The sequence below is a fragment of the Xenopus tropicalis genome, chromosome 1 (assembly GCF_000004195.4).
Source record: "Xenopus tropicalis strain Nigerian chromosome 1, UCB_Xtro_10.0, whole genome shotgun sequence".
In the NCBI taxonomy this organism is placed as follows: Eukaryota; Metazoa; Chordata; class Amphibia; order Anura; family Pipidae; genus Xenopus; species Xenopus tropicalis.
Window position 1 is genome coordinate 153,799,350 of NC_030677.2, and position 27,959 is coordinate 153,827,308.

The 27,959-nt window shown below is 39.3% G+C and overlaps 2 protein-coding genes across 9 annotated transcripts in view; one reads left to right on the forward strand and one right to left on the reverse strand.

The window, feature by feature from the left end:
• Positions 1-5,203: 5,203 nt before the first annotated feature.
• The window catches only part of ydjc (YdjC chitooligosaccharide deacetylase homolog), a 74,565-nt gene continuing 51,809 nt past the window's right edge, over positions 5,204-27,959 (reverse strand). The window contains exons 1-6 of one of the 8 annotated variants that reach the window (XM_012959278.3): positions 13,094-13,213; positions 8,605-8,787; positions 7,465-7,624; positions 6,928-7,027; positions 6,088-6,265; positions 5,204-5,640 (exon numbers count right to left, since the gene is read on the reverse strand). In XM_012959278.3, coding sequence (XP_012814732.1) covers positions 5,319-5,640; positions 6,088-6,265; positions 6,928-7,027; positions 7,465-7,624; positions 8,605-8,771 — 927 coding nt within the window. In that variant the 5' untranslated portion in view covers positions 8,772-8,787; positions 13,094-13,213 and the 3' untranslated portion in view covers positions 5,204-5,318. 8 annotated transcript variants of the gene reach the window in all.
• On the forward strand, positions 22,536-27,793 carry sdf2l1 (stromal cell-derived factor 2-like 1). Its single transcript, NM_001008032.1, is given in 3 exon segments — positions 22,536-22,734; positions 25,353-25,549; positions 26,096-27,793. Coding segments are annotated over 3 exon segments (657 nt in total). The 5' UTR covers positions 22,536-22,559; the 3' UTR covers positions 26,381-27,793.

The window sequence follows — 27,959 nt, forward strand, 5'->3', positions numbered from 1 at the left end:
CTAAGTCTCTATCTGTAATAGAATTTAGGGCTTTATTATCTGAATGGTAAGTCCAAAATCCAGTTTGCCATTACATTTTTAGGTCACATCGGCAGAAGAAAAGCTGCATCATTTTCTGCATACACTTTTTAGCATATTGGTGCTTTGGGCTTGTGCAGAACAGTGGAGGGCCCATTCTGACTGATAGAATGGTTGAATTTTGGAGTACCTGGCTAATATGTGTTTAATGAAGGTATGGTTGAGCATGTTTGGAAAAGACAGCTGCCCTGTCAGACCCTGTTTAGAGTAGGAAGGGATAATTTTTGGACTTGGGGTGTAGCTTTGGCATGTAATCACTATGAGTAATAATCTTGCAAAATTGCCCATGGTGCTTCTTGGAAGATTTATGATTTGCCTTGCAAACTTAAAGCAATATACATGTCCCAATATGAAAAAAAATGTATGTTTGTCATGCACCTAGAGTGGTTTGTCAACAAAAGGCAATGAATGGCATTTAAGCTCTGTTTATCTTGGGTAAGAACTAAACCCATTATATTCTGCAGTCTCTTTCTGCCCTTTTCAATTTGAATGGCTACCCCCATGGATACACAGCTGCTTATTGATATGAATGTACCAGTGCTTCAGAGGCAAACACACAAATGAGGGGGGATTAATATATTACATTCAGTTGCAAACAAAACCTGTCCATTTATTGTTACTGGTTGTATGATTTTTGACTATACTGGTTACCACTTGATGGATTGTTGTATTGCTCCACTCTGCAGACGTATCACACATTAATCCTTTATAAGTAATAGATTTGTTTCATGCACCTGCACTTGCAGTTTTAGGTATAAATAACAGAAACATAGCTGTTCAAGCTAAAGGAAGATACCGATCCACACAGTTCAAAACTAAGGTTATTATTACTTTTATCTGATCCAGAGAGGCAAGAAAAGCTCTAAAGATTCATTCTCTAGTATCCACAAGAAGCTTAAAACAATCCAATCTTTCCTGACTCCAATATGGCATTCTGACCTGTTCTTGGATCAATATTGTACTATAGGCAGTAATACCAATATGTTTGTATTAGCTAATTGGGTATGCCATGGTGTAAAGCTTAAAACAATGTGTAACTGTTTGCTGTGAGCTTTTACAACAGCCTCTTTAAGGGCTCTGGCACACCGGGAGATTAGTCGCCCGCGACAAATCTCCCATGTCTCGGGCGACTAATCTCCTCAAAATGCCATCCCACCGGCGAAAATGTAAATCGCCGGTGGGATGGTATATGCGGCGGCGCAAGTTTCCTCTCGAGGCAACTTGCACGATTTCAGCGTATGCCATCCCACCGGCGATTTACATTTTCACCGGTGGGATGGCAATCCGGGGAGATTAGTCGCCCGCGAACAGGGAGTTTTGTCGCGGGCGACTAATCTCCCCGTGTGCCAGAGCCCTAAAGGGATACTGTCATGGGAAAACCCATTTTTAAAACCCATAAGTTAATAGAGCTTCTCCAGCAGAATCCTGCATTGAAATCCATTTTTCAAAGACACAAACAGATTTTCTTTGTATTTAATTTTTAAATTTCACATGAGGCTAGTGATATTCTTCATTTCCGAGGGTGCCACAGCCATGTGACCTGTGCTCTGATAAACTTCAGTCACACATTACTGCTGAGCTGCAAGTTGGAGTGTTATCAACCCCCTCCCAGCAGCCAATCAGCAGAACAATGGGACAGTAGCAAGATAGCAGCTCCCAGTAGATATCAGAATTGCACTGAACAGTAAGAAATCAAAGTCTAGTTTGCAAAGTCAGTAGCAGATGTCACTAAAATACCTGTAAAAAACTTGGCTTCCTGTCATTTGAACAAAGGCGATATGGCAATGCCGGGAACGTTTCAGGGTAAGCGTTCACTGTGCGGCGATCGACTGATCAAGCCTAGCCTTCCTTCTGTATAGGAAGGAGTCAGGCTAGGATCGATCACCGCATGGTTGATTCTTCACCCGATACTTTCTCCTGCATGGCCATATCGGCTTTGTTCAAATGACCGGAAGATAGGTTTAACAGGTATTTTCTTCTAAAGAATTCAAAATAAGAAATAGTTTTCAGGATAGGGCAATTATTGGGGGAGGGTAGAATAGATTTTTTAGTTAAAAATTTTTAGCGTTTCTTTTGAGCGCAGTGGGTGTGGATGGTGTTAAAATACAGAGACTCCCTTCACTCCTCTGCTGAGGAGCAGAGGAGTGAAGGGCTTTGAATGTTAGCAGAAGGATTTTGTAAGCTATCCTTTGCTTAACAGGCAGCCATGCTAGAGAGCTTAAGTGAGGCTGAACAGGTTCCCTCTTAGGAGTGAGCATGAGGATCCTGGCAGCAGAGTTTAAGATTGATTGCAGGGGAGAGAGGTGGGAGTCTGGGAGGCCGGTTAGTAGGAGATTGCAGTAATCTAAGCGGGAAAGGATAAGGGCATGGATTAGTGTTTTAGCTGTTACTTGTGAAAGAAAGGGGCGTATCTTGTCAATATTGCGGAGGAAAAAGCAGCAGGTTTTGGCAGTGTTATTAATATGGTTAGAGAAGGAGAGGGACTGGTCAAAGAGGACCCCAAGGCAGCGTGCTGAATCTACAGGGTTAATGGACATGCCGTCAATAGTAATGGTGAAAGGAGAAGGGCATGAGCTCTGTTTTAGCTAGGTTACGTTTGGCGTGGGTTCATCCAGGAGGAGATAGCCAGGAGGCAGTTGGCAATCCGGGTTTCAACATCAGAGGTTAGTGCAGGGGTGTCTAAATATATCTGGATGTCATCTGCATATAAGTGATATTTAAGACCAAAAGAAGAAATAAGGTCTAGAGAGAGAGTGTACAGGGAGAACAGCAGGGGACCAAGCACAGAGCCCTGAGGCACCCCCACACTAAGCGGAACCGGGGTAGAGGATTTGTTAGCTTGAGCAACAGAGAAGGAGTGGTTATGTATAGTACTTTTATCACAAAACCTATTTTCTTCCCCTTTTCCCTGCCACCTTAGGATAAGAAAACAAAAAGCAAATTGGCACTCAGGGCTAACGGAAATTAATTCCTTGTTAGAAAGTCTTTGCGAAAAAGATGCAACGTTTCGAGGCCAATCAGCCCCTTTATCAAGCATACAGATCAGTGCAGACAGAGTGAATATATACAAATTTATACAAATTTAATAACCACACCCCCACCTTAGGATAAGGACACATGGAGCTATTTAGTAGCAGCTACTTGTCACGGCTACTAAACCCCCGAAAATACCCTGCCATAGACAATACTGAGAATGAGTATAGTGGCCTCCACAAAAAATAACCTTAGCTATAGCTTTCAGTTTTCTCCAATTCTTCAGTTCAGTATGGGTGATGATGTTAAAGTGCTAATCAATATGCTTTGCCTTTAATTCATTTTTCAGTATATAAACTGAAAACCCAGTAGTTGTGTGCATGGAACATTCTATGTATATCTGCAGCTGTAATTCTTTTTTTTACAAAACATGAATTTTGCTGCTAGTGACAATAGCAAAGGCAATAGTCTATTGTATTCTGTAGCCCTGTCTGGCATTTAAAGGGTTATCCAAAAGTATTCAAGTAGCTTTAACTACACTAATACTTGGGCACATTGGGCAAATGAACTACTGCAGTGAGGTTTCTAACAAATGGGTGTAATCGTCACAACTTACTGTGACCTAGTTACAGAGGGTGAGAGAATGATAGGTTTCCTGTCGCTGGCTAAATTGTGTTGCAGTAACCTGGATTTAACAGAAGAGAAGGGCTGATTGTGGTCACCAAGAATGTTCCCACTGTCATTATGTTCAACTGCAAATAACTAGCATATGCAAACCAAGCCTTGACATCCTGGAACAGTATGTGATTTCTCAGTCTTCATACAGCAGAATAAATGGATAGTAGGAGTTGCTGGTCTGTGGATAGCTTATGATTATGCTGGTGACTAAGACTGAGTTCTAGAACCTATGGGCTACAATGTCCCTGCCAGTGGAATGTGTTAAAGCTTTATAAACAAACCCCAAGTTATCATATGACTGTTCATCTTAGTCATGTATAAAACATATCTAGCAATTCTAGTTTATGGTGCAGTGTGGCTTCATTTCATGGTTCATATAACACAGTGACCACAAATTAGTCCACTCTTATTCAAACTACAACAACCAAGTAAATATGTCATAAGGGTGATTACAGTGTATCACTCATTAGGATCATATATTATCTTTGCGATGTATAAGCAAACATCTTATTGGTTGCTATGGGTTACTGCACCTGGGCAAACTTAGTGCCATATATTACATATGAAAAAAATACATAGTTCTAAGCAACTTTTCAGTCTACATCAACTACACATTTTCAATGAGTTTAAAGGAGAAGGAAAGGCATTTTGGAATTTTACTGGCAATAGATTAGCCACATTAGTGCCACCTAGAACACTATATTTATGCTGCAGAAAGCATTACCATACTGGAGTAAATATCCCTAGAAGCTCCCTCCATTTGTTTAAGGTAGTAGCTTGGTCTTTGTAGCTTTAGCAGTTGGTAGCTCAGATCACACATTACTAAGGGAGGGGGGAGTAATTATACATTCTTATGGTAGGGGGGAGCAGGAGAAGGGAGGGGGAGAGAACTGAGCAGGCTTTTCCCATAAACCTGAAGGAGCACTAAAGGAGAGGAAGTCTGATACCGAAGAACATGTTTACAAAAAAGAAGACAAGAAATCCTGTGTTTCTTTTGATTGAGGATTTAGTTCCTTCTTCTTTAAAGTTGTTTTTAAATGTAATTACAGTTGAAAGCAACGTCTGTCTACATTTTGTTATTATCATCCTTTATAAATATAGTATTGACACATTCCACATCTGATCTTGCAGTTCTCTGATTCTTTGGAAAGGCAACATTACATTAGTCAAAGCTGAGATTTTGATGTAAATTAACGGCAAATTGAATTTCAACACCTTTCAAAATCCCTAGGTGGTAGCAGTTGACCCCGTCCTGGATAAGAGGATGATCTCTGAGAAGGTTGCTCCATTCAGTTATACTGTGTCTTAACATACAATAAACAGACAAGTTTTATCAATCTGTAAAAATAAGGGCAGTGTCGCAAACAAATCACTATATGTGTAAAACTATGTAGCGTGTTTCTAATAATGGGTTTCTGGTGAAAGAAGGGCTGAACACAGTGCACATTTGTAGACAAACAAGCAGAAGAGTTCATATGCTGTGTGGCAAACAAACTGACATTTATTTAAATATATCTATAAATATAGAATTTTATTTAACATCAACGTTTGATTTAAGTCATTTATGTCAGTACATATTTGTTGTAAAATCACAGATCTCTAAATGTGCACAGCTGCACTCCATTTCCTAGGAAGAAACTTTGCAATGATGTGCTCTTCAGCACCTCCAACTCATGTAGACGGTCTAGAGACTGGGAGAAATCATCTGGTCCCTCTCCACATCCTCCATCTTCAGGAATACTAGGGTATCCTGGGTGGGTCATCAGCTCAATGCTCACACTGTTGGTGATGTCAGGTAGTGTAGCAATAGTGCTTTGCCAGGAACAGACCCCATATCTGATGGCTTCCTGTATATTATATGTTGACATGTTCTTCCCCATTGTACTTAAGCCAATGTAAAGCTCAGGCCACCTATAATCCAATGACATAATGACATCTGGTCACTTTACAGCAAATAGCTTTATTAATTCACTTTCATGCACTTCTGTTTAATATAAAATATGCATGAAAATATGAATGCTCACAATATAGTCATGCTACAACTCATAGAAAGTAGTGTTTTTAAACAAAAAATATACCTGCCTATTTAGGTTACCTTGGAGTTCCAAGACCTGTACAAATGTGCTCTTGCCATCTTATGCCTTTATATGGAACATTTTGAGTGAATTCACATTCACTTAAATAAATTCCAAACACTTCAGTAGGAAATATATAAAAATTGTCTGTTAGTAAAGTAAACGATGCAAAGGCTGGTCAAAAAAGCTTACTGGGTTATTGTCGCTAAGCAGACTTTGTTGCCATTGTTAGAAAAGGAAATGGAAAGATAATAATTATGTTTATATTAGGCTAGTGCCTTACCGAATTCTATGGCTCCTGAAAACCTCAATTGCATTAAGGGCATCCTCCTCTACCCCTTTATAAAACTCCATCAATGTGTCAGGTAACCAGGTACACCTGTGCAGACCAAGTTCCACAGGAATTCGAGTAAAATGAATCCTATGTTCCTCTAGTACTTGCGCAAACACCTCCCGAATTCCTGATCACAATATCAGACAACAAGATTCAGTATACCCAATTGCAATATTCAGCTTCTTGTAATATTTTGTTTACAGCTCACTATTTTTGTTGGGAATATCACACAATTTGTAATGCACAGAAAAAAAAAATGCTCCATATGATAAATTGCCCCTTAAAGCAACAAGCTATGTATCAGCTTACGTGCATAGAAACTCAGTAACCCAATCCAATTCAATTTAATTTTAGGAAACCTACTACCACTCTACCACTAATTTTGTGCTAAATTGCACAAGTGCAACTGCCCATCAAGTCTTTGCTTCCATCCTATCAGGTCTTCGCTTCCATTTTGTAGCTTGAAGGAGACTGTTCAAAATAAATTGCTAGTTGTCATTGCAGCCATTGTACAACATAGCACCCATGTTTATAAATCAGCTGACGATCTTTAGGAATCAGCCTAGATGTTAGTAGGTAAATCCTCTAGAGAAGCATGCTTAAGTTTTCCATTGGACCTCTCAGTCAATCAGTCCTCATAAGCGCACTAGAAGTAGTACTGTATATAGTCACACGTTTTGGTAAATGTTGTGCACTTAACCTAAACTTTATATTCACACGACCAAATGAAAAGTGAATTTGTAATAAGTAAAACCTGTTCATATTTCTGGTCTGCGTCATTTATATTACCTGGAAGCACATGGACATGTTGGTGGCTATCCATATGTTGCGGGTTTATCCCAGTCAGCTCACAGAAAAGCTTGATCTGTGCACATAGCTCCTTTCTGACCTGAAATTTAAGAAGAAAATCAGTGCTACATAGTCAGAAATTGTCACACTTAATAAATGAGAAAAAAAATAGCTCTGCTGAACAACTGTAGGCCAGCAGATCTGATGTGACCCTCAAAGGGTTGCTTATGGTCCCTAGTCTGAGCATGTGGTAAAAGAAATAACTATCCTAATACACATAAAAAGTTGAACAGTATTGAAGAGAGCTACGTAATGGTGGAGAGAGCGCTGTAAGGTAATGAAAATTTCAAGTCTTTTGATGTTGCCATCCTGGTGAAAAAATTATTGTGCATTTACTAGAAGAAAATCTTTTAGATCACTGGGGTGCATTACAGAATGAGATTTCCCTTTTGCTTACTTTAGAGCTAGGTAGGTCTTCTGTAAATACAAATAAGCTTTACTTTCCGTACACACTCAAGTTATAAATGATGATCTTACCTCAGACATATCAAGAAGACCTTGAGATAACATTTTCCTGATTCCCATTTTGCCATGAAAAACACCCTGGCCATTTATCAAGGAGGAATTCTGCTTGAGCTCTGTACACACTGGGAATCCCTCTGAGAGATTGGCATGCAAGCCAATCGGGATATTATATCTAAAAGGCAAATTACTATTATTATTACATTAACGACGTAGTGTCACCATGTTCTGTAGAACAGTGCCGTAGAAAAGCCTAATTTGATATAACTTCATGGAAAGTTATGCAAGTCTAGGCAGTTTAGGAAAAATTGGTAAATTTCTATTTTGAAAAACAGTCACCTTTAAGCTTGCACAGTGCAATCACTCAATTATCTAATTCTTTTCTCTCTTGAAGCAGTGGCTCAGTCATGCTTTTATAACAGAGATACTAGATAACTTATTAGAGAATATTTACACCACTCTGGCTCCCATTCTTTAGTCCAGAGACACCTTTCCACAACTCCAGAGTTAGATGGCAGCAACTAGTAATGAGCGAATCCGTGTTGCAAAAAAAAAAAAAAAAAATTGTTATATGCGGCATTTTTTGTTGATGACAATTTTTTTTTCCATGCCAATGTTTTCTGCCTCACTGTGAATTTTTACACCTGTTTCGCGAAAAAATCCCCCAATGGCGAAATGTGAAAATCTGCAGCGAATCCATACCTGGCAAAAAAAATTTTGCTTATCACTAACAGCTACGTAAGATCAATTCAGCCATGTATGTATTCAGCAAGGGAGCACACGAGGCACAGCTTTTAAAAGTATATGTCGCCCAATTGTCATACGTTGGAAGGTCCTGTAGAGCAGTGTGACCTATTTCAGAAGTGTAATTAGTGGTCAACAAATTATAGTAGAGAAGTGTTACAATGGCAGACTAGTTATTAGATGGGGTTGGATGTGAAACCTGAATTGAAAAGTTTAGTGTTACTGTTGCTTTAACCAGCTGCTTTTTGCTATACTGTTTCAGGAGTCACTATATACAGGGCCCATGGAGGATGTTTTAAGTAAACTTAAAATGCCAGGGCCTTCTGTGATCCCAGTATGGACCTGGGGTATAATATATGTTTGCCTAAAAAAATCTCTTAGCAACATACTACAACTCCAATGTTTGCTTACCTCTGAGCTAGGCTGGCTGCACTAGCAGCAGAGCTGCCATTTATAATAAGAGACACATTTGTTATAGCCTTAGCATGGAAACAGTCCACAATTCCTTTATCCCTGTGTGGACAGTAACCAAAGTCATCTCCTGTGACCACCAGTTTGATCCTTGGTTCCTGAGACATTCTCTAGGGGAGTGACCTGCATGAATAGAATAGAACAAGAAAATGTTTTTTATATGCTGCAACCACTCCACAATAAAACAAAACAACTATGTGTATAATACAAAGAATCTGATGAATAAAACATTTGTTGTCTCGTAACATACTATGCCTGCCTGGTGGGGAGTATCTACAGTATAAGCATATTTCAATGCATTATATTCTAACTGATATCAGATATAAGAAGCAAATTGTGACATCATAATATGCCATTTAGAAAACAAAGACATGTCATTTCAATAGACACTAATGTCAAGGTTGTGACCACGGCTATTTTGTCAGGTTTAACAATGTCAGTCTTATCACAAGCAAAACACTAAAGCACCAAATTTGCAAAACTGCACTCTGCCCATATACACATGTACTGAAACGAATGCTGGGAGCACTGAAGACTGGGCAAAGCATTGCTGCAGGGGCTCCGCCTCATCCCTGCAGGAGGACCAAATAAACCATAAGTGTTTAGTCCACCTTACGAGAGCTTCGTGTTTACATTTTTGTCTGGTGGATGGCTCCCTTATATGAAGATGAAAAACGCAAGAGATATAGAGAATGATGCCATATAATGAAAACTCTAAAAATAAAAATTGCCCCCCCCCCCCCCTCCATTTAAAGTGAAATGGAATTGTTAAGAGTTATCATATCTAATATATTTCTGTTCCCAGGATCCTTTGGCAGCTAATCACTGGGGGATGAATTCCTGTACCAAATGGAGAGTCACAGATTATATATCTACTGCAGACACTGTAGGAAGTATGTTCAAGAAGGGTGACCTACACCTTGAAGCCACTTCTAATATTTCAGATTGGTTGTGTAGTTGAAAAACATTTGCAACTCTAAACAAGGGCTGCATTTTGTATGTGTGCATGCTAAACTGTAGCCCCAAGCTAACTGCAGTCCCTGTTCACTTTCACTACTACATGAATTTATATTCCAAAATTGGGAGCTGCAGAACATAACTTTAATATAAATAAGACACACAAAGATTTCTCTCCTGGTAATAATTTAGGCATTGCTATTAGTTTGCATACCAACAATAAACGTGTGTAACTTTCTTCCTACATGCTGCTGTAACTTCTTTCAGCAAATTCAAGGAAACAATAAAGGAGGAGTCAGAATGTTTTCTAATGTGTAAGTACATAGAGCAAGCCTCCCAGGGCTAAGCCCAAGTCCTTATGCTCTGAAGCTTGTACTAGGAGCAGTTAGATAGGCAGGTGTATTTATTCTCACACTGAGGCACACCCAACCTGGCCAATTATCCAGGGACTGCATTACTTAGACAGGCCACATTAACCATTTCACTTCTTTGAAGAGGTGCAGCTTACATCACAGACTTGAAACCATAATGGAGAGCTGCAACTTTACCCCATTACGTAAATACAAAGGAAGTGATCAGAAATCCTGTTGTGGACTTTTGAGCTGTACCTATTATACTTCTGCTCCCCGGATCCCTTTGCAGCCAATCACTGGGGGATGCATTCCAGCACCAAATGGAGATTCACAGACAGGCTAAAGACCACTGTGCTACAGTTAAGCATTTGTTCTTTAATCCCATTATTTCATGCTACTGGCAAAACATGGATCTCTGCAATACACCTTTGTAATGCTCTGTCCCTCATCATTTTTCTCATTATCTCTTTACATACACTGAGGAATTTGCCCAAGATGACACCATCATTACCTTCCACGGTCCACCAGACCTTCTCCCAAATTCTCTGCTATAAAACATTCTATTAAAACACATTTCTTTAGAGATGCTTACCCACATCTAGCCTAGCACAGCTTCAATATACACAATATGCCACCTGTTGAAATCCATAACTCATTGCCATGTTATTTTGTTGTCTTCTAATTTTTCCTCTGCCCACATTACAGTGTCACATAAACCTTCTCCTTTTTAGACTGTGATCTCCAGTGTTCATAATACTACTACTACTAATAATAATAATATAATTAGAACCAGTGTGTTTTTGGAAAGAACCTGCCAAAAAATAAGTATAATCGGTCAATGAGAGTGAAAGATATCATAAACAGTGTAATATTGGGCAATGGTGGCTAAATAAGTTGAGAGCTGGAGATAATAATAATAAAAATAATATTTTTGCTGATGACACTAAATTGTGCAAAACTATAAGTTCCATGCAGGATGCTGCCGCTTTGCAGAGCGATTTGACAAAATTGGAAAACTGGGCAGCAAACTGGAAAATGAGGTTCAATGTTGACAAGTGCAAAGTTATGCACTTTGGAATGAATAATATAAACGCGAACTATCTACTGAATGGTAGTGTGTTGGGGGTTTCCTTAATGGAGAAGGATCTAGGGGTTTTTGTAGATCACAAGTTGTCCAATTCCAGGCAGTGTCATTCTGTGGCTACTACAGCAAATAAAGTGCTGTCTTGTATAAAAAAGGGCATTGACTCAAGGGATGAGGACATATTTTTGCCGCTTTATAGGTCCCTGGTAAGGCCTCACCTTGAGTATGCAGTGCAGTTTTGGGCTCCAGTCCTTAAGAAGGATATTAATGAGCTGGAGAGAGTGCAGAGACGTGCAACTAAACTGGTAAAGGGGATGGAAGATTTAAGCTATGAGGTTAGACTGTCGAGGTTGGGGTTGTTTCTCTGGAAAAGAGGCGCTTGCGAGGGGACATGATTACTCTGTACAAGTACATTAGAGGGGATTATAGGCAGTTGGGGGATGTTCTTTTTTCCCATAAAAACAATCAGCGCACCAGAGGTCACCCCTATAGATTAGAGGAATGGAGCTTCCATTTGAAGCAGCGTAGGTGGTTTTTCACGGTGAGGGCAGTGAGGCTGTGGAATGCCCTTCCTAGTGATGTGGTAATGGCAGACTCTGTTAATGCCTTTAAGAGGGGCCTGGATGAGTTCTTGAACAAGCAGAATATCCAAGGCTATTGTGATACTAATATCTACAGTTAGTATTACTGGTTGTATATATATATAGTTTATGTATGTGAGTGTATAGATTGGTTAGTATAGGTTGTGTGCTGGGTTTACTCGGATGGGTTGAACTTGATGGACAATGGTCTTTTTTCAACCCTATGTAACTATGTAACTATAATCATAAGTAAGGAAAGACAAATAAACTTTAAAAAGTGTCCAAGAGAAAAAATAAATATGAAACGGAGATATGGACTAGCAAACATCTCCATGCTCCTACTCAGCAATTGCATCCAAGAAGCAAACATCTCCTTGGCAGCTCTCCCACACCCTCTAACCAGCCCTGTCATAAAAATGGAACAAAGTGCAATGTGGTGTTCCTACATAAAAGCCAGAAATAGCAAATATCATTAAAGACCACGAAACAGAGACACACTCTGATATGTGCTGTTGATGTGTGTGAAGTAACATATGGGAAAAAGTAATATTAGGACAATTTCTAGTGCCTTGCGAGAAGTGTGGGTAACCATACTAACTGTAAAAGCCAGAAACAGTATATTTTAGGGGAATTCAGTAACAGGCAACATTGGGCAACACAACCATAACCCACCAGCAACTGGGATCAGTTCCAAGCTATTATTAAACCAGAAAATGTCCCACACTCACACCTGTGTTTATGAATATCTACATATTAAAGTAGCAATACATTGCGCCAACAACAGAAGGTAATCATTCATTTATATAATAATTACATATATTAATTCATTATAGTAATTACTATATTTTATATATATATATATAACTTGCCAGCAAAGTGAAATGGCCCATTCTGTGAGTAGCAATATAGTCCACCAACGAGTGAAAGACTTATTAACTAGCAATGCAGAAGCCCCCAGGTCAGTGCCCCGTGTGAGCGCCACACAGTACAACAGCCCGAGTCAGGGCGAGGACTAGCGCTCGGTGCTGAACAGCTTAGCGCTACATAAGGCAGCAATTTAAGTGCCGACATAGGTAAAGGCAAGTGAAGGGATTGCCAGCATAGGGGATTATGGAGGTAATGATGCACCATGCCGAGTGCCTCCCTAGTGGCGACTGGCCCCAGCAGCCCGGAAGCCAAGCCTCCCCAGAGCCATATGGGATGGGAAGCACTAGTTACAGATATCTACCGGGGTCACAGAGTGTAGGTAAATTGCGTGGGTTAACGGGCAGCTCCCATGGAGACACTCGTGAAGGGCATCGGTTGCCGCATCGTCACAGCATAAAGCTGGGGCTAGCGCAGTGCAGCTTCTTTATATTGCCATGGCGTCTTGCGTAACCACTCCAATTACTGCACAGTCACACTGCCCACACTCCCTTCCTTATCACTCACCCTTCTACTTCCAACACCCTTACCTCCCCTGGGGCACTGTGGCTCAGGTCCTCTTCTGCTGGTTCTCTCATTTCCGCCAGCATCGCACAATCCTCCGCTGTGCCCGCTATCTCTCAATCAGCCACGCCCCCACCACAGCGCACATGTTCTAGCCACACCCACCTGAGGTTGAGGCGTTCACACCTCTTTGCTTAAAGAAACAGTAACGCCAAAAATGTGAAAGTCTTTTTAAGTTATTAAAATATAATGTAATATAATATTATGTTGCCTTACAGTGGTGGTCTGTTTGCTTCAGAAAGAATCCTGGATTTGGTGCAGTGGAGTTAATACAACTTCTTTGAAAAGTACAGGCTGTGTTTCCTTATGTGGGTCCTTGATGTGGAACGAATAGGGGATCCACCACATAGAACCACATGAAGAAATGTCCTTGCTATTGATTAATTCATTAATCAAAAATTGTTTGTTTAAACAGGACCCTAAGGGAAATGGTGTTTTCCTCCCACCTTTGCAGCCAGAAGTGAATTCAAAACACTCTTTTAAAAGAATTATCAACATTTATATGACTAGAGGGAGCAACAAAAAATAAGATCTGGTCAGATTGGAGAGAGCAAGGGCCAGTCAAAGTGACCATACACTTTTGCTGAGCAAGCGGATCTTCTCCCTATATGCCCACGTATGGGTGGCTGATATCAGACTAATTTGAGTTTGGCCATAGGGCATACCTCCCAACATTTTCAAAATGGAAAGAGGGACAAAAATAAATGCTGCAAGCAGCATGGTGAATTTTTTTGACCATGCCCCCTAAATGCTACTCCTATTTGTCTACATTTGGAAGGTTATTTAAAGTTTGAATACATTTCTGGCGGGTTTGGGGTCTTGTTTTATGTGTTATTACAGTTTTGTTAAAAATACTGAAATTGCCCTTTAAGCTGCAAATCTCAGTTCCCTTAAGACAGGGATCCCCAACCTTTTTTACTCGTGAGCAACATTCAAAAGTAAAAAGAGTTGGGGAGCAACACAAGCATGAAAAAGGTACCTGGAGGTGCCAAATAAGGGCTATGATTGTCTATTTGGAAGCCCCTATGTGGCATGGCAGCCTAAAGAAGGCTCTGTTTGTCTTTTCACTTGGTTTTATGCCACCAAAACTTGCCTCCAAGCCAAGTTATCAAAAAATGAGCACCTGCTTTGGGGCCACTGGGAGCAACAGCCAAGGGGTTGGGGAGCACATGTTGCTCACGAGCTACTTGTTGGGGATCACTGCCTTAAGAGATCCGTTTAGCTTATTAGTTACAATTGTATCTCAGGCAGGGGGGCTTTTTACCTTTCTGGTCTCTCTGCCAAAAGCCCACTTATTTAATTAAAAGCAAGAAACAATGTTTCTAAGTGCAGGTGACGTTCGTTACATTTTCTGGCCTCTCTGCAAAAAGCTACTTTTTAATTAAGTTTGAGAAACATTTGTATCTTTTTTAGCGTTCAGTGCAGGAGATCAAATGGAAATGAGGGACTTTTCAGTAAGAATCAGGGACTGTGGGTTGAGCTGTCAAAAGAGGGACTGTCCCGCGAAAATGCCCGAGGGCTAAACAATTGAATTAAAATAGAGGGCATAGGTGCCGTCAATTCAGGGCCGCATCAATGAATCAATGTGATCCATGATCCGATGGAAATATCAAACCTGTCTGATCGGGATCTTTGGAATTTCAGGCCAGATGACGGTTGGGGAGGCCCATAGGTGGAGCCCATACATGGGCCGATAAGCTGCTGAATCAGTCTAAAGGGCCGATATTGGCAGCTAAAATCGGCCCGTTTATGGACACCTTTAGACTTATGGCACACCAAGGGCCAATTTATGATTGCTCAAGTCTTCTGGCTTTAGCAGTCATAAAGGAAACAATGCATGAGTTTGCAAGCTCATGCTGGGTTTCAGCAGAAAACCTCATCTTTTGTAATAAAGAAAAGACTATGGCAGCTGAAACAGTGATCTGAAGGGGGGCCCAGCATGCACTGCAAATTTACAGAAATTATGTAATTTATGCATGAACTTACAATATTATACAATTTCATAACTTGCCTAGAAACTTACATAAAAAAATTACGTAACTTGCTTATAAAGCAATGACAAGGCAGAGCAGCTGGCAGTGGCAGGTAGGTGGGAAGGTTTAAAGTTAGGGCAAACTCCACTGACCACTTACAAATCAAGAAACCTAAGATAAATTACACTGACCCACAATGAACTGACTGACTTATTAGAACATTAAATAATCATTTGTACTATTTTATGAAATGATACTAACTAGTTATTTTGGCTCCACAGCAAGATCAGTGCGTCCCCAAAAATTAAAAGTTTAACAGTAATTGATTCTTTGGCACACCACTTCCATAGGGTGCATTCAGTTCCTCAGCTGCTTCCAAGCCAATTCCACAGATCTTCATGTAAGGAAGAAGCACACCAGCATACCAGCAAATGCCTTTAACACATTTATTGCAGGAAGATGTGGTGTGGTGTATGTCTTCCTTACATGGAGGTCCCCAAAACTTAAAGGAGAAGGAAAGGTAAAAACTAAGTAAGCTTTATCAGAAAGGTCTATGTAAATACAGCCATAAGCACTCACAGAAACGCTGCACTGAGATTTTTTGTCTCCCTTTTTGTGAACATGTTCTTCAGTATCTGACTTCCTCCCCTTTATGGCTTCTTCAGTTTTGGGGCACAAGCCTGCTCAGTTCTCTCCTCTCTCCTGCTCCCCCCTCCCATAAGAATTCATAAGCATGTACTCCCCCCACCCTTAGGAATGTGTGATCTGAGCTTCCAACTGCTAAAGCTGCAGCAGGAAGCTACAAAGACCAAGCTAAAATGACAGCTGCAATCTTAAACAAAAGGAAGGAGCTTTTAGGGCTCTTTATTCAGGTACGGTAAAGCTTTTTTGCAGAATAAATATAGTGTTCTAGGTGGCGCTAATGTTGCTAATCTATTGCCAATAAAATGCCAAAATGACTTTCCTTCTCCTTTAATCAATTTACATAATTTACTTATCAAACAATGACAATGTAGAGGAGTTTGCCAGGTGCATAAGTGTAAAGGGTTTAAACATAGGACAAATTTCACTGGACTGTTTGACTTATTAGCACATGAATTAATGCCACTATACAGTTTGCTCAAAAAAACATTATATTCTGTTTGTGAATGAGCCCCAATGTTAAGATTTTTGCTTTTTGTACTATTATCTATTAACTCTTTATAATGAAGGCCAGTACAGTAGTATTCTGTTTATTTTTGTTTGTTCAACTAAAAGGTAAAGCTTCATAATACATAGTAAGTTAGGTTGAAAAAAGACACGCCCATCAAGTTCAACCTTAAAGGAACAGTAAAAGGAGAAAAGGCTCAGGCACATAGCAGATAACAGATAAAACACTATTGTATTCTACAGAACTTATCCGTTATCTGCAATGTAACCTGTGCCTTTTCTCCTTTTTTCCAGCTTGAATGGCTGCCCCCGGAGCTACACAGCAGCTTATTATATAAATTATAGTAGTGTTACTGTAGCAAACAAACCAGTTTTACCAGTGCAGGGCAACAGTGCATTATATTTTTATTACTTTAAAGCTCTTTCATTTTTTGGTGTTACTGTTCCTTTAATGCCTATATATAACCTGCCTAACTTTGTTGTGGGATTTGGAGGAGTCAGGCTGAGGCAAGCAACTATTGTTACATTTTTTTGTCCAATGTAGTCAGCCAGATCAGCAGGAGAACAGATGGCTAGGCTTAGGTAACTGTTCTTAACCATATAAATACATTAAAAATCATAAAATGGCTGCATATTTTTTAATTTATATATATCGCAAAGTTGCTTAAAATTATGTTTATTTCCAAAAAACTTAAGTTGTGTTTGAGTGGAATTCCCATTTAATTATACACACTGTTGGGTAGGAGTTGTCCCAGAACTGATTTTAATGATTTGTGATTTTAATGATTTAACAATTTTAATGATTTGCAAAATAACTAATTTAGTTATAGCAAATAAAACTTTAGGTTTCCATCATTTCTGCATATTTTGCACAACATAAACTCAAGGAACCCAATGACTTACAATCATGGTAAATATTTTATAGTAAATACAGACTGTGGTTACGATATACACAGTTGTAATAAGGTACAAAGCTCAAGCTGATTTCGGCAAGTTAGTTCTTTGTGTGGGAGTAGAAAAAATTTAAGAGAGAATTTCATCCTGATTTAAGTAGCCTCATCTTGGAATACTGATTTGGTGTAAGGAACTTTGGAACATCACTTTTATTTCAGGCAGCTAAAGGTTAAAGGAGTCATTGCTTGTACTGAACTGATACTGAACTGGTTATTTCTGGAATACAGTAACAATAAAAGCTAAGTAATTTATGTTACATTTTCTATTTGTGTGGGTGTTGTTGCTCAGGTCATTAGAACTACAACTACAATGCTGATGCAGCCTTTTTGACACACACACACACACCCCTTTGTAATAGGCACCAACTTAATTCTTGGTATTGTAGTAAGTTTGCTGAATTTTGTACCCACAGGATCCCTATTTACAAATGTTATGCAAAGTTTCCAATGAGTTAATAAGGGTTTTGTCTGCAACACTTACGCCAAGTCTAGTGTGCCTGCACCCGGGCAGATTCAATGGTTTCAAGTGCAGGCACAACTAGAAGTTTTTTAAGTGTAGGGGTGGATTGTCAGCCTGCACTTATCCTCAGGCTGACAATCCGCCCCTCGTGCCCTTTTCCTAAGTGAGGACCAAATACAGATGCTACTATGTGTGATTATATGGTCAATTTTTTTAATGATAAGGTAACTCATTGTGGTGAATTGCAAGGAGACACTTAGCAGCTGCACAAAAGCAGAGGCGGGCGCACAACTGTAAGCAGTGACTGGGGCAAGAGAGCATGGACTAGGGGTAGGCAGGAGAGGTACCTGTCTGGTACCCCCCTCATCGTTGCGCCCTAGGCAGGAGCCTCTTCTGCCTACCCCTAGTTCCCGCCCTGCACAAAAGTAGGATAAAATATAGCATTTATTATCAAAATTGAGGACTTGGCTAAAAGCTGAGTAAGTAAGGCAGCATAACAGATGTGTGAAACAGGCTTTATGGATTAAGTGACACTAGTTTCCACTAGAGTGCTGAATTGTGTTTGTTAAATAAGAAAGGGTGCCAAGTGGTAAAACGAGACCATGAATTTGTAGCATAAGAGTCAATTTCTGATGCATACATGTTTCTGTCAGTCTTTTTCAATATCAAAGAAAGGGAATCCCTGTGTGGATGGATAGTAAACGTGTGTAGAAAGATGGACAGTGCCTTCTGAGGCAAACGTAATCAATTGAAAAAAGGAGTTACTTGCACAACTGCATTCTTCTAAATATAGAATTCCTTAGTCAGGTTATGGCAAGCCTACCTGGCAACTTCGTGCAAGCATCAACAACACCGCCCCTAAGCAATGTCCTTTCTATATGGGTCACCAAAAACCAAGCTTAGCTGGTGATTGATGAATGATACAGCCTGATGCAAATAGCTTTCCATGTGTGTTTTTCATTGTTTGCCTTACTATATTGAACATAATGTGGTTAAGGGGTTATTCTATCACAAATTTCTTGGGATGTTGGGGCCCACCAATGAAATTTTGCCCAGAGCTTGCTGGTACCTTAAAGCAACCCTTCTGCACATGTGTATAGTATAGACCAGCTGTAAGCGTTTCCTGGGAGAGCTACTTAGACTAGCTAGTTAAGGTTAATGTAACTATAGTAAAATTGCTAATGATTTGGCCAGAATATATGCAAACACACACACATAAGAACTTCCGAGGATACTGAGGAATAACTTGATTATTTCAGTACAGCTTTCTAGTTGATTATACTTTAGTCATATTTCCATGAGATGAAGCTTATATTTTAATTTTTATGATCATGTTCCCATTTAAGCAGAACCAGAGCCTGTGTCCAAGAATCAGATGTCCAAGGTACAAAGAAGTAAAAAGAAAGTCAATAAAAAAGCTAGTCAAAAGTCTCTCTTACTAAAAAAGTAAGCCAAGTAAATTAGGAAATTAGTTTAAGATTTAGGAGTAGTTAATATGACTAAAATGGAAGAAGGTAGGTGGCAAGAAACTGGAGTGCACAGGAAGTAATGGTGTGCAGCAATAGTGGGGTGAACACACAGAATATTGGTTAGCATAACCTCAGTAACAGCAGAAGATAAGAATGCCCTAACTGTACAGAATGTATATGTAAGGTCTAATTGTTTTTTCTATAACATTTTATGTTTTCCCAGTAGGGTTACATTTTTTACACTTTATTGCAAACTTGTCAAAATATGTCACCAAAAATAAAAACAAAAATCAATAATCTTTCTCTATCATCAGAGATTTTCCCAACTTTCCTAATTGGTTCTGTAACAAAAAGTGTTTAGAAGTCTTTTGACAAGGTGTAAAACCATTCTACCTTGTGAGTGGACCAAGGTGAAAAGTCATGGCAAGTTCAAAAGGAAATTAGAGAAACTTAAAAAATGTTTACATCTTTTCACTTTTCATTTGCACCATGTATATCCAGTTGTGAAACCACAAGGTGGACCTTTTATATTTTGTTAAGACAACAGGTATAAGATCCCTCAACACAATACAGCTAATATCAAACTCACAGCAATAGAAATGTCTGCTTTCTGCTTTAAACCTTTATCTGTCACAGATCATACAATCTACAGAACTTGTAGTCAAGGACCTGACTGCCTGGCAAAGGTGGGCCAATGCAGAATGGAATTCTAGACAAGCCCCCAGCATCACCCACACCCTGCTTAGCAACAATTTCTCAATTTAACCACCACAACACTCACCAACTCCATTTCACCCTCTTTCTGTCTCTCTCTCTCTCTTTTTTGCTGTTCTGCTGACCCCTGCAGGTTCACATTCATTCATGGCCGCAAGTGAGCACAGACTGGATTTACAAGCAGGAGAAGTAAATAACTAGGGTTCTAGTGCTCCCCCCACCCCAGTGTTGCACCCTAGGCACGTGCCTCATCTGCCTAACCTTAGTTCTGACCCTGCTGCCAGATGCCATAGAGTTTATGTTTCTAAGATCTTTGTTACCCTTATGTGAGTTGCACATTTCTCACAGTGCCAAGCTTGACTGACAGGAATGTAAAAAGAAGAATAAATGGAAAGCAACAATTTTCATTGTTCGAGTTTTAGTCCCTTAATATATTTTCATGCAGGACCTCCATCACAAACTCTTGGGCCCCGCACAGGTTATCTATATAGGCCCCTCCCCCCCATGAACACAAGCACACAATACCAACATTTTGGCCATGCCCCTTGTGTGTGCAATATAAACAGCTGATGTTACTCTATAATAAGCAGTTCATATAAAGAGTTCAATTGATTAATGCGCTAATAAGTCATTCAGTTTATTGGAGGTCAGTGGAGTTTGCCATAAGTTTAACCCCTTCCCACCTACCTGCCCCTACACTGCGCTGTCATTGCTTGATATGGAAGTTGCATAGGTTTTCGCATTAGTTACCCAAACTGCGTAAGTTTAGGGGCCCCAATAATCTTGCTGTGGGGCCCAAAAACTAGTTCATAAAAATAGTATAAATAATTAACGTGCTAATAAGTCATTATTTTAACTGGGGGGGACATTGGGGTTTATATGTACGTTAAGTTACATAAATTGCATAAGTGTAGGGGCCCAATGATTTTGCTATGGAGCATTTTACTGCTGGAAAGTTGATGAAGGAGACACTAATAAAATTCAGTAAATAGTTTCTAAAAGTAACAGTTGATGTTTCCCTATAATAAACAGTTCATATAGTTTAAATAAATAATAAATGTGCTCAGTCAGTCAGTTCATTGGGGGAAATTATCTTAAGTTGTTTAATTCATTGGTGGTGAGTGGCGTTTGCCCCTGTCTGCCCTTCTCTGCATTGCCCTTTGCTTGTACGCAACTTACCTAAGTTTCTAGGCAAGTTACATCAGTTTCTTAAGATGCTAGGCAACTTTTGTGAAAGTTCTATAAATTGCGTAAATTACATAACCTTACACTAAAACTTATGCAATTTACTTATATATTTATCATGTAAAAAGTGGAGTGAATCATTACCGGTGATGTTGCTCGTAGCAGCCAATGAGATGGTTTGCTTTGGTTTTCTAACTGTTGAAATCTAATAGCTGATTGGTTGCCCTGGGCAACATTACCATTAATGCTTCACTCCACTTTTTACACAACATGATAAATATACCCCAGACAGTCCTATATTAATTGTGTGTCCCCAGCTGGAGAAATGGACAAGTGGGGAGTAGGAGAAACAATAGGTTACCTGAAAGCAGTTCTAATGTGTAGTGCTGGCTCCTTCTGAAAGCTCAGACTCAGGCACAATGCACTGAGATGGCTGCCTACACACCCATATTACAACTAAAAAATACATTTGTTGGTTCAAGAATAACATTTTAAATGGTAGAATTATTTGCTATGTAAACAGTGTAATTTAGAAATAAAATGTACACCATAAAAATCATGACAGAATCCCTTTAACATAAATTTCACAGCTTTATCTAGATTGTTTGTGGGTTTCATGTGTACTACAGTACTAATCTAGGGCCTTTAGAGATGCCCACTTTTCATCCACTTTCCCCTACATATGCATTAATCCTAATGGAGAGAATGAGTGTTTTTCAGTGAAAGCCTACATCACATGGTTCTCTTTATTGTTAATATTTATTTGCATGCTGCTTCTTTTTCAGTTTGTAATTGTGACATTATTTGTAAAAATGTATTGCCTTTCCATGTCTTCTGATAAAATGGCTCCACCTATTGGAAAGCTGTGAAAATATTACAAGCGTTTAAAAGACCAGTAGCAGTAACATTGACAAAAAGAGAAGCCGTGATCAACTCCAAACTTTACACACTCGATTACGGGTCCATTTTGCAATAGTAATGGGCACTTGCCACACTATCCCTTACACCCCTGAGCCTATAGTTATCACTTCACCCCCCAATAATCCAAACCTATATCAAACAAATATTCTAAAACTGCAGTTAGCTACCAGTTGGGTTATCTCCTGGATATTAACTACAGTGAACCATAAAACCAGTAAAACCATAAAGAGTTTGCGTACACGTCTCTCAATTGAAACAACATTTCACTTCCTTCTGTCACTTCTCTCACGGATAAGTCACGTGTTTGCTTTAGCAGTTTGGCTCAGAGTGAATGAGGCGCTCACTGGTCCAATCGCTGACTATTTCGTGTCTGGAAGCCTAGAACAGAACTTCTGGTAAATGACATCTCTATACGACCAATAGGCTTTTGTCACGGCGTTCCGCCCCCAACGCTAATCTGCTAACTATTGGCTGAAAATGTGTTGCGGCAAGCGGTTATTGGTTTTTGTTGTTGTCCCGCCTATTACACTCGCTGGCTGTAGCTGATTGGTTATTGAGAGATGTTGAAGGAAGTGGCGGCGGGACTCGATTGAGGTGCCGGGGAAGCAATGCTGCTGTGTGGGTTTGGGCAAGTCTTCCTACTTCTTAACCTGTGCAGCATCTTGCACCGGGGGCAAGGCAGTGAGGAGGATGCTGAATATGTAACATGCGGTTCCGTGGTAAAGCTGCTTAACTCTCGGCACAACGTGCGATTGCATTCGCATGATGTGAAGTACGGCTCGGGTAAGGAGACGCTGTAAATATTTGGCTATAGCTGTGGCTGGCTTCCACGCTTGTTATAGACTTGCAACTCTCAGAAGCCTCTACGAATACTGCGTAGGAGTCGGGGAGCTTAGGAGTGTTGCACAGTAGGTGCTACTTGCAACAAGCTACTTGCATATTGGCCACTAGTAGTAATGGGCCAAGGTCTTTGTAAGGGTTCACTTCCAGTTTGACTTCATCAGCCATTTCTGAAGGTGTCTTCAATGCAAACAAACTAGTTCAACTTTCACTTTAGTTTGACAGTTCACTCTGGCAAATCTGACTGCAAGGGCTGCAGGGAATTCATTTTCTAAAAACTTTCATGCAACTCTTGTGCCATGTCACATCTTACCAGATGTAGAGCTGTCAACCAACCCCTTGTCATGAGGGACGGAATGATCCAGTCCTGTTTTTTTAGGCCTGAATTCCTCTTCACACAGAATGATAAAATAAAATGAGATCTCATAAAGGCAAGATGGATCATTATCTCCCTCATGACATGGGCTCTGCGAGATTTATTGTGATGCACAGGAATCTGTGTAGATTATTTCTGAGGTTAGCAGCGCCACTCTTTTTATAGAGAATAACTCAATATTTCCCTGATATATGAATGCTTGTTAACTGGCAGCCTAAACTGTAAGTTTGTGATTGATTGCTGTACCTTTTTCTCGTTTAAATGCAAAGGAAAGCCACACTAAGCGCACCCACAACTATGTAGGCTCTATTCAGATAAAATACGGATTCTTAACCTATGAATCTGGCCCAAAAATGGGTTTCCTTGCTGTGTAAATTGGGTCACATAAGTTTCTTCCAGCATTAGAGATTTAAGGCTGTCATGATTTTTATGTTGTACTTTTTAATTCTAAATTACACTGTTTACATAGCAAATAATTCAGTCTACAAATTAAAATGTTATTCTTGAACCAACAAATTTATTGTTTTTAGTTGTAATATTGGTGTGTAGGCGCCATCTCAGAAGGAGCCAGAGCTACAAATTAGAACACCTTCCAGGCAGCCTATTGTTTCTCCTACTTCCATGTAACTGGAGGAGTCCCAAGTTGGACTTCTTACTATTGAGTGCTAATCTGATATCTACTATATATCCAAGTTTCAGCTCAGCAGTAAAGTGTGACCTGAAGTTTATCAGAACACAGGTCACATGGCTGTGGCACCCTGGGAAATAAAGAGTATGGCTAGCCCCATGTGAAATTTCAAAATTAACAGATTTCAATGCAGGAAGCTCTATTAACTGATGCATTTTGAAAAAAACATGTTTTCCCATGACATTAATACTTTAAAATGAGGTGCATAGTTGGTTCTAAAGGAATTGGGTCACAAAATGATTTTTCGACTTAATTTGGGTCCCCAGAGAAAAATGTTAAAGGAACAGTAACACCAAAAAATTAAAGAGTTTTAAAGTAAATGAAATATAATGTACTGTTGCCCTGCACTGGTAAAAGTTGTGTGTTTGCTACAGTAACTCTACTATAGTTTATATATAATAAGCTGCTGTGTAGCCCCGGGGGCAGCCATTCAAGCTGGAAAAAAGGAGAAAAGGCACAGGTTACATAGCAGATAACTGATATGCTCTGTAGAATACAATAGTGTTTTATCTGTTATCTGCTAAGTGCCTGTGCCTTTTCTCCTTTGAATGGCTGCCCCCATGGCTACATAGCTGCATTCTTTATATAAACCATAGTAGTGTTTCTGAGGCAAAACACCAGTTGTACCAGTGCAGGGCAGCAGTACATTATATTGGAATTTCTTTCATACACTTGATTTTTTGGTGTTACTGTTCCTTTAAGAAACACAGATATACTGATAGTTGCATTGTGTACCTATAGTAGCATACCATGGCAGTTAGAAATACTGCCAGAGCATGCTGTTAAAATACAACAGTTCTGGTTGGGTGACAAACTTTATTAGTGTGGAAAAATATGTGTAAAATTGGCTCTGTGCTTTAAATCACCCATGCAAACAATGTTGCCTTCTGATTCTTTTCCATGTGGATCAGCTTTAAAGGTGGCTTTGAAAAGCATCTGTGTTATTCTTTTTCGCAAGTGCAGGAAGACATTAGCAATGAGGAAATGTTCATATTTGTGCCCTGTATGGTCTGTTTTTTATATATATATGTGTGTGTGTGTGTGTCAGCACATACTGACATTATGGGTAAAATTCAGTTACGAAGTTAATGTACATACACATGAGTTATTTATAGGCTCACACTTATCATTATTAGTGCCGCTTTTGTATGCTTTTCAGATTTCTGGTTATCCTAAAGGTGGGTTCCCTTCTAAATTGCAACTGATTACTGAATGTGAGTCAGGCTTTTCTTCTGTTCATGTATGGTTATTTGCTGTTTGTGAGCAAGTGTAAAACAAGTATTTATATATTTTGCCAGGAAGGCTTCTTTAAGAAACTACTGGTTAAAAAACTAAATGTTTGAGTAATATAGATTTGGGTGCATACAGAAGTTGTATTTCATTATTTGGTATTCTGCAACTGTGTCCCTTAGATCCTTTTTTGAATGCTAATGTAAATCCATGTAAAATATATTGTTGAGTACATTATTACAATTATGTTCTTTTTTTCCCAAAAAGGTAGCGGTCAGCAGTCTGTCACTGGCGTGGAGGCCTCAGATGATGCTAACAGCTACTGGAGAATAAGGGGCAAGACAGATGCCGACTGCTCACGTGGGGAGCCCATCAAGTGTGGTCAAGCTGTCCGTCTTACCCATGTGAACACTGGAAAGAACTTGCACACGCATCACTTCCCTTCCCCTCTTTCTAACAACCAGGTACATATTATCAATGAAATTTGAATCTCTACAGATAGAAACATTACACAAAATCATAGGTAGGGTTGGTTCATTTTTTTGCTGATTGGCCAGTAATGTAGAATTCACCATATCTTAGTAGCAAGACAATCCAGGTTGAAAGTGCCTAAACTCTAGAGTAATTTTGAATACTGAGGTTATGAACAGAAGTTTTCATATCGCTTTAGTTCCTCAAGCTTTTATGAAAGTGTTATGGCTCGCCCTTTCAGGTTTTAGTCTTCTCTTTCAAGACAAGCTGACGTTTTTTCTAAACTAGATAAAAGGTGAGCCAGCAAACTATTTGTTCTTATTATTGCTTGTTACAGGTATATACTTGTATTTGTTATAAATTAATATTGTCCTTGTATCGCTTTAGCATAGGCAGAAGAATGAAAGTGGTTGCAAAAAAAGAGGGCTACTTATGCAGCAGCATCTTGAATATTTGGTCATGTGTGGTCTTTAGAGTGTAAAGAAACAGCATATTTATTTTAACATAGCATCAAGCTTACGTTTAAACTCTTTTAACAGGAGGTAAGTGCTTTTGGGGATAATGGAGAAGGCGATGATCTGGATGCATGGATGGTGCAGTGCAGTGACACACTCTGGGAACGCGAAGAGAGTGTTCGTTTCAAGCACATTGGCACAAATGTCTACTTAACAATTACTGGGGAACAGTATGGACACCCAATTCGAGGCCAGAGAGAAGTCCATGGTATAACTAATCCAAATGCTCACAACTACTGGAAGGTAATGGAGGGAGTGTTTCTCAAACAAAGCTCCCCACCAGGTGCGAACAAACATGACGAATTGTGAAGAACATCAAAACCTGTAAAGCCCCTCTTACTACTGGGGCTCCATGTGCTCCTGGGGGCTGATGTACTTGAACACAGTAAACTCTACTAGGTAGTAAAAATAAACACAGATCTGCCTTTATGAATGATACCAGCAGCGCTTCTAAACTATGTGGCACTATTCTATGTCACTTTTCTGTACAGATTTATTTCTTAAAAGGGATATAGTTTGGTTATTGTGTGTTTTTTTTAGATCTATATTTTTAAACCATTGTTTGTTGTTCTGTTTCTTTTGAACTTGATCCAAACTGTAATTTTTTCAGAATATATCTGTTAGGTGGAAAAGGCATAATAATAACATTTTCAATGCACTTAATGGTTGTGACCAGTGCTCCCTTTGGGAAGAGACTCAAGATGAAGAATTATTTTTACCGTGTTTCTGACGGAACAGTTCACAGCAACCTTCACATACCTACCGTTGGAACATTTAATTGGAAGGTTTCTGCCTGTTACATCTCAGTGGATCTAGATGGAAACTATTAATATAATTCACCAATTTAACATTTAAAAATTCAAAGGACCCCTTTGGCATACAGAATACAAAGCTTCAGTTGTATAATGGTTGAATTTGTCTTAAGAGAGGTCGATGGGCCAAACCTATGGCTCCCAGCATACTCAAATTTTTTTTTGAGAATATGATATTGTTGTTTTATAATAATCAGGCCCACCAAATTAGTAAAATAGAATAATTGGCCCATTGCAAGCAAATCCTGGCTAGCTATGGCTTGGCCTCTAACATCACTATAAACCCATAACATTACAGATTAATAATAATCATTTAATAATGATCATTGTGTTGCGAATTAATGTTTTACAAAAATAAAATAAAGCAGATTAAAACCTCTTTACAGACTCAGACTTGTATAGAGTAATAACCATCACATGGGCTTCTTGGCTGTTAACCCCTTTGACTCAAGTTCTTGTCCTGTGTAAAATATGTTCCATGGTTGTTGATCAACTTGTCCATTGATCTTGATAACCCTAAACCAGCACGAGGAAATTGAGCATATAAATATGACAAACTGGTTGCACACACAATCCTGAAAAACAATGTGGGATAAGAAAAATAAAAAAACTATATGAACTGTAAAGTGTTGTACAGAATTCAAGCTGACCACCTGCCTGTGCTTTTACAGGCTTTGTGTGTGCTGCCAGTTCTACTAGAACAAACAAATACTGTTAACAGCTGTTCTTGGAATATCATGTTATTAGTCCTGAGAATACTTTTTGTTTGCTTTTTATGCCGCACAGACTGAAGCTTTGCAGAGTTCATGTTTTACACTGAACCCAGGTAGATTTGTCAGAATGATTAAGCCATGATGTTACTTGTTGTACTCAAATAGAAAAAAGAGAAATAAAAATTGCACTGGTCAGACTATATTTCTGTTTGCTCCACTTGCATAAATATGCACTAAAGTGTTTTAGGGGTGGGGAAAATGTGTTTTCTTATTTTCAAACCTGTTTTGCATGCTAACATATATCCTATGCTGATTTGAAGTATATAAATCTAGTAGAAAGACTGTGACACGTGAGCTTTCCTG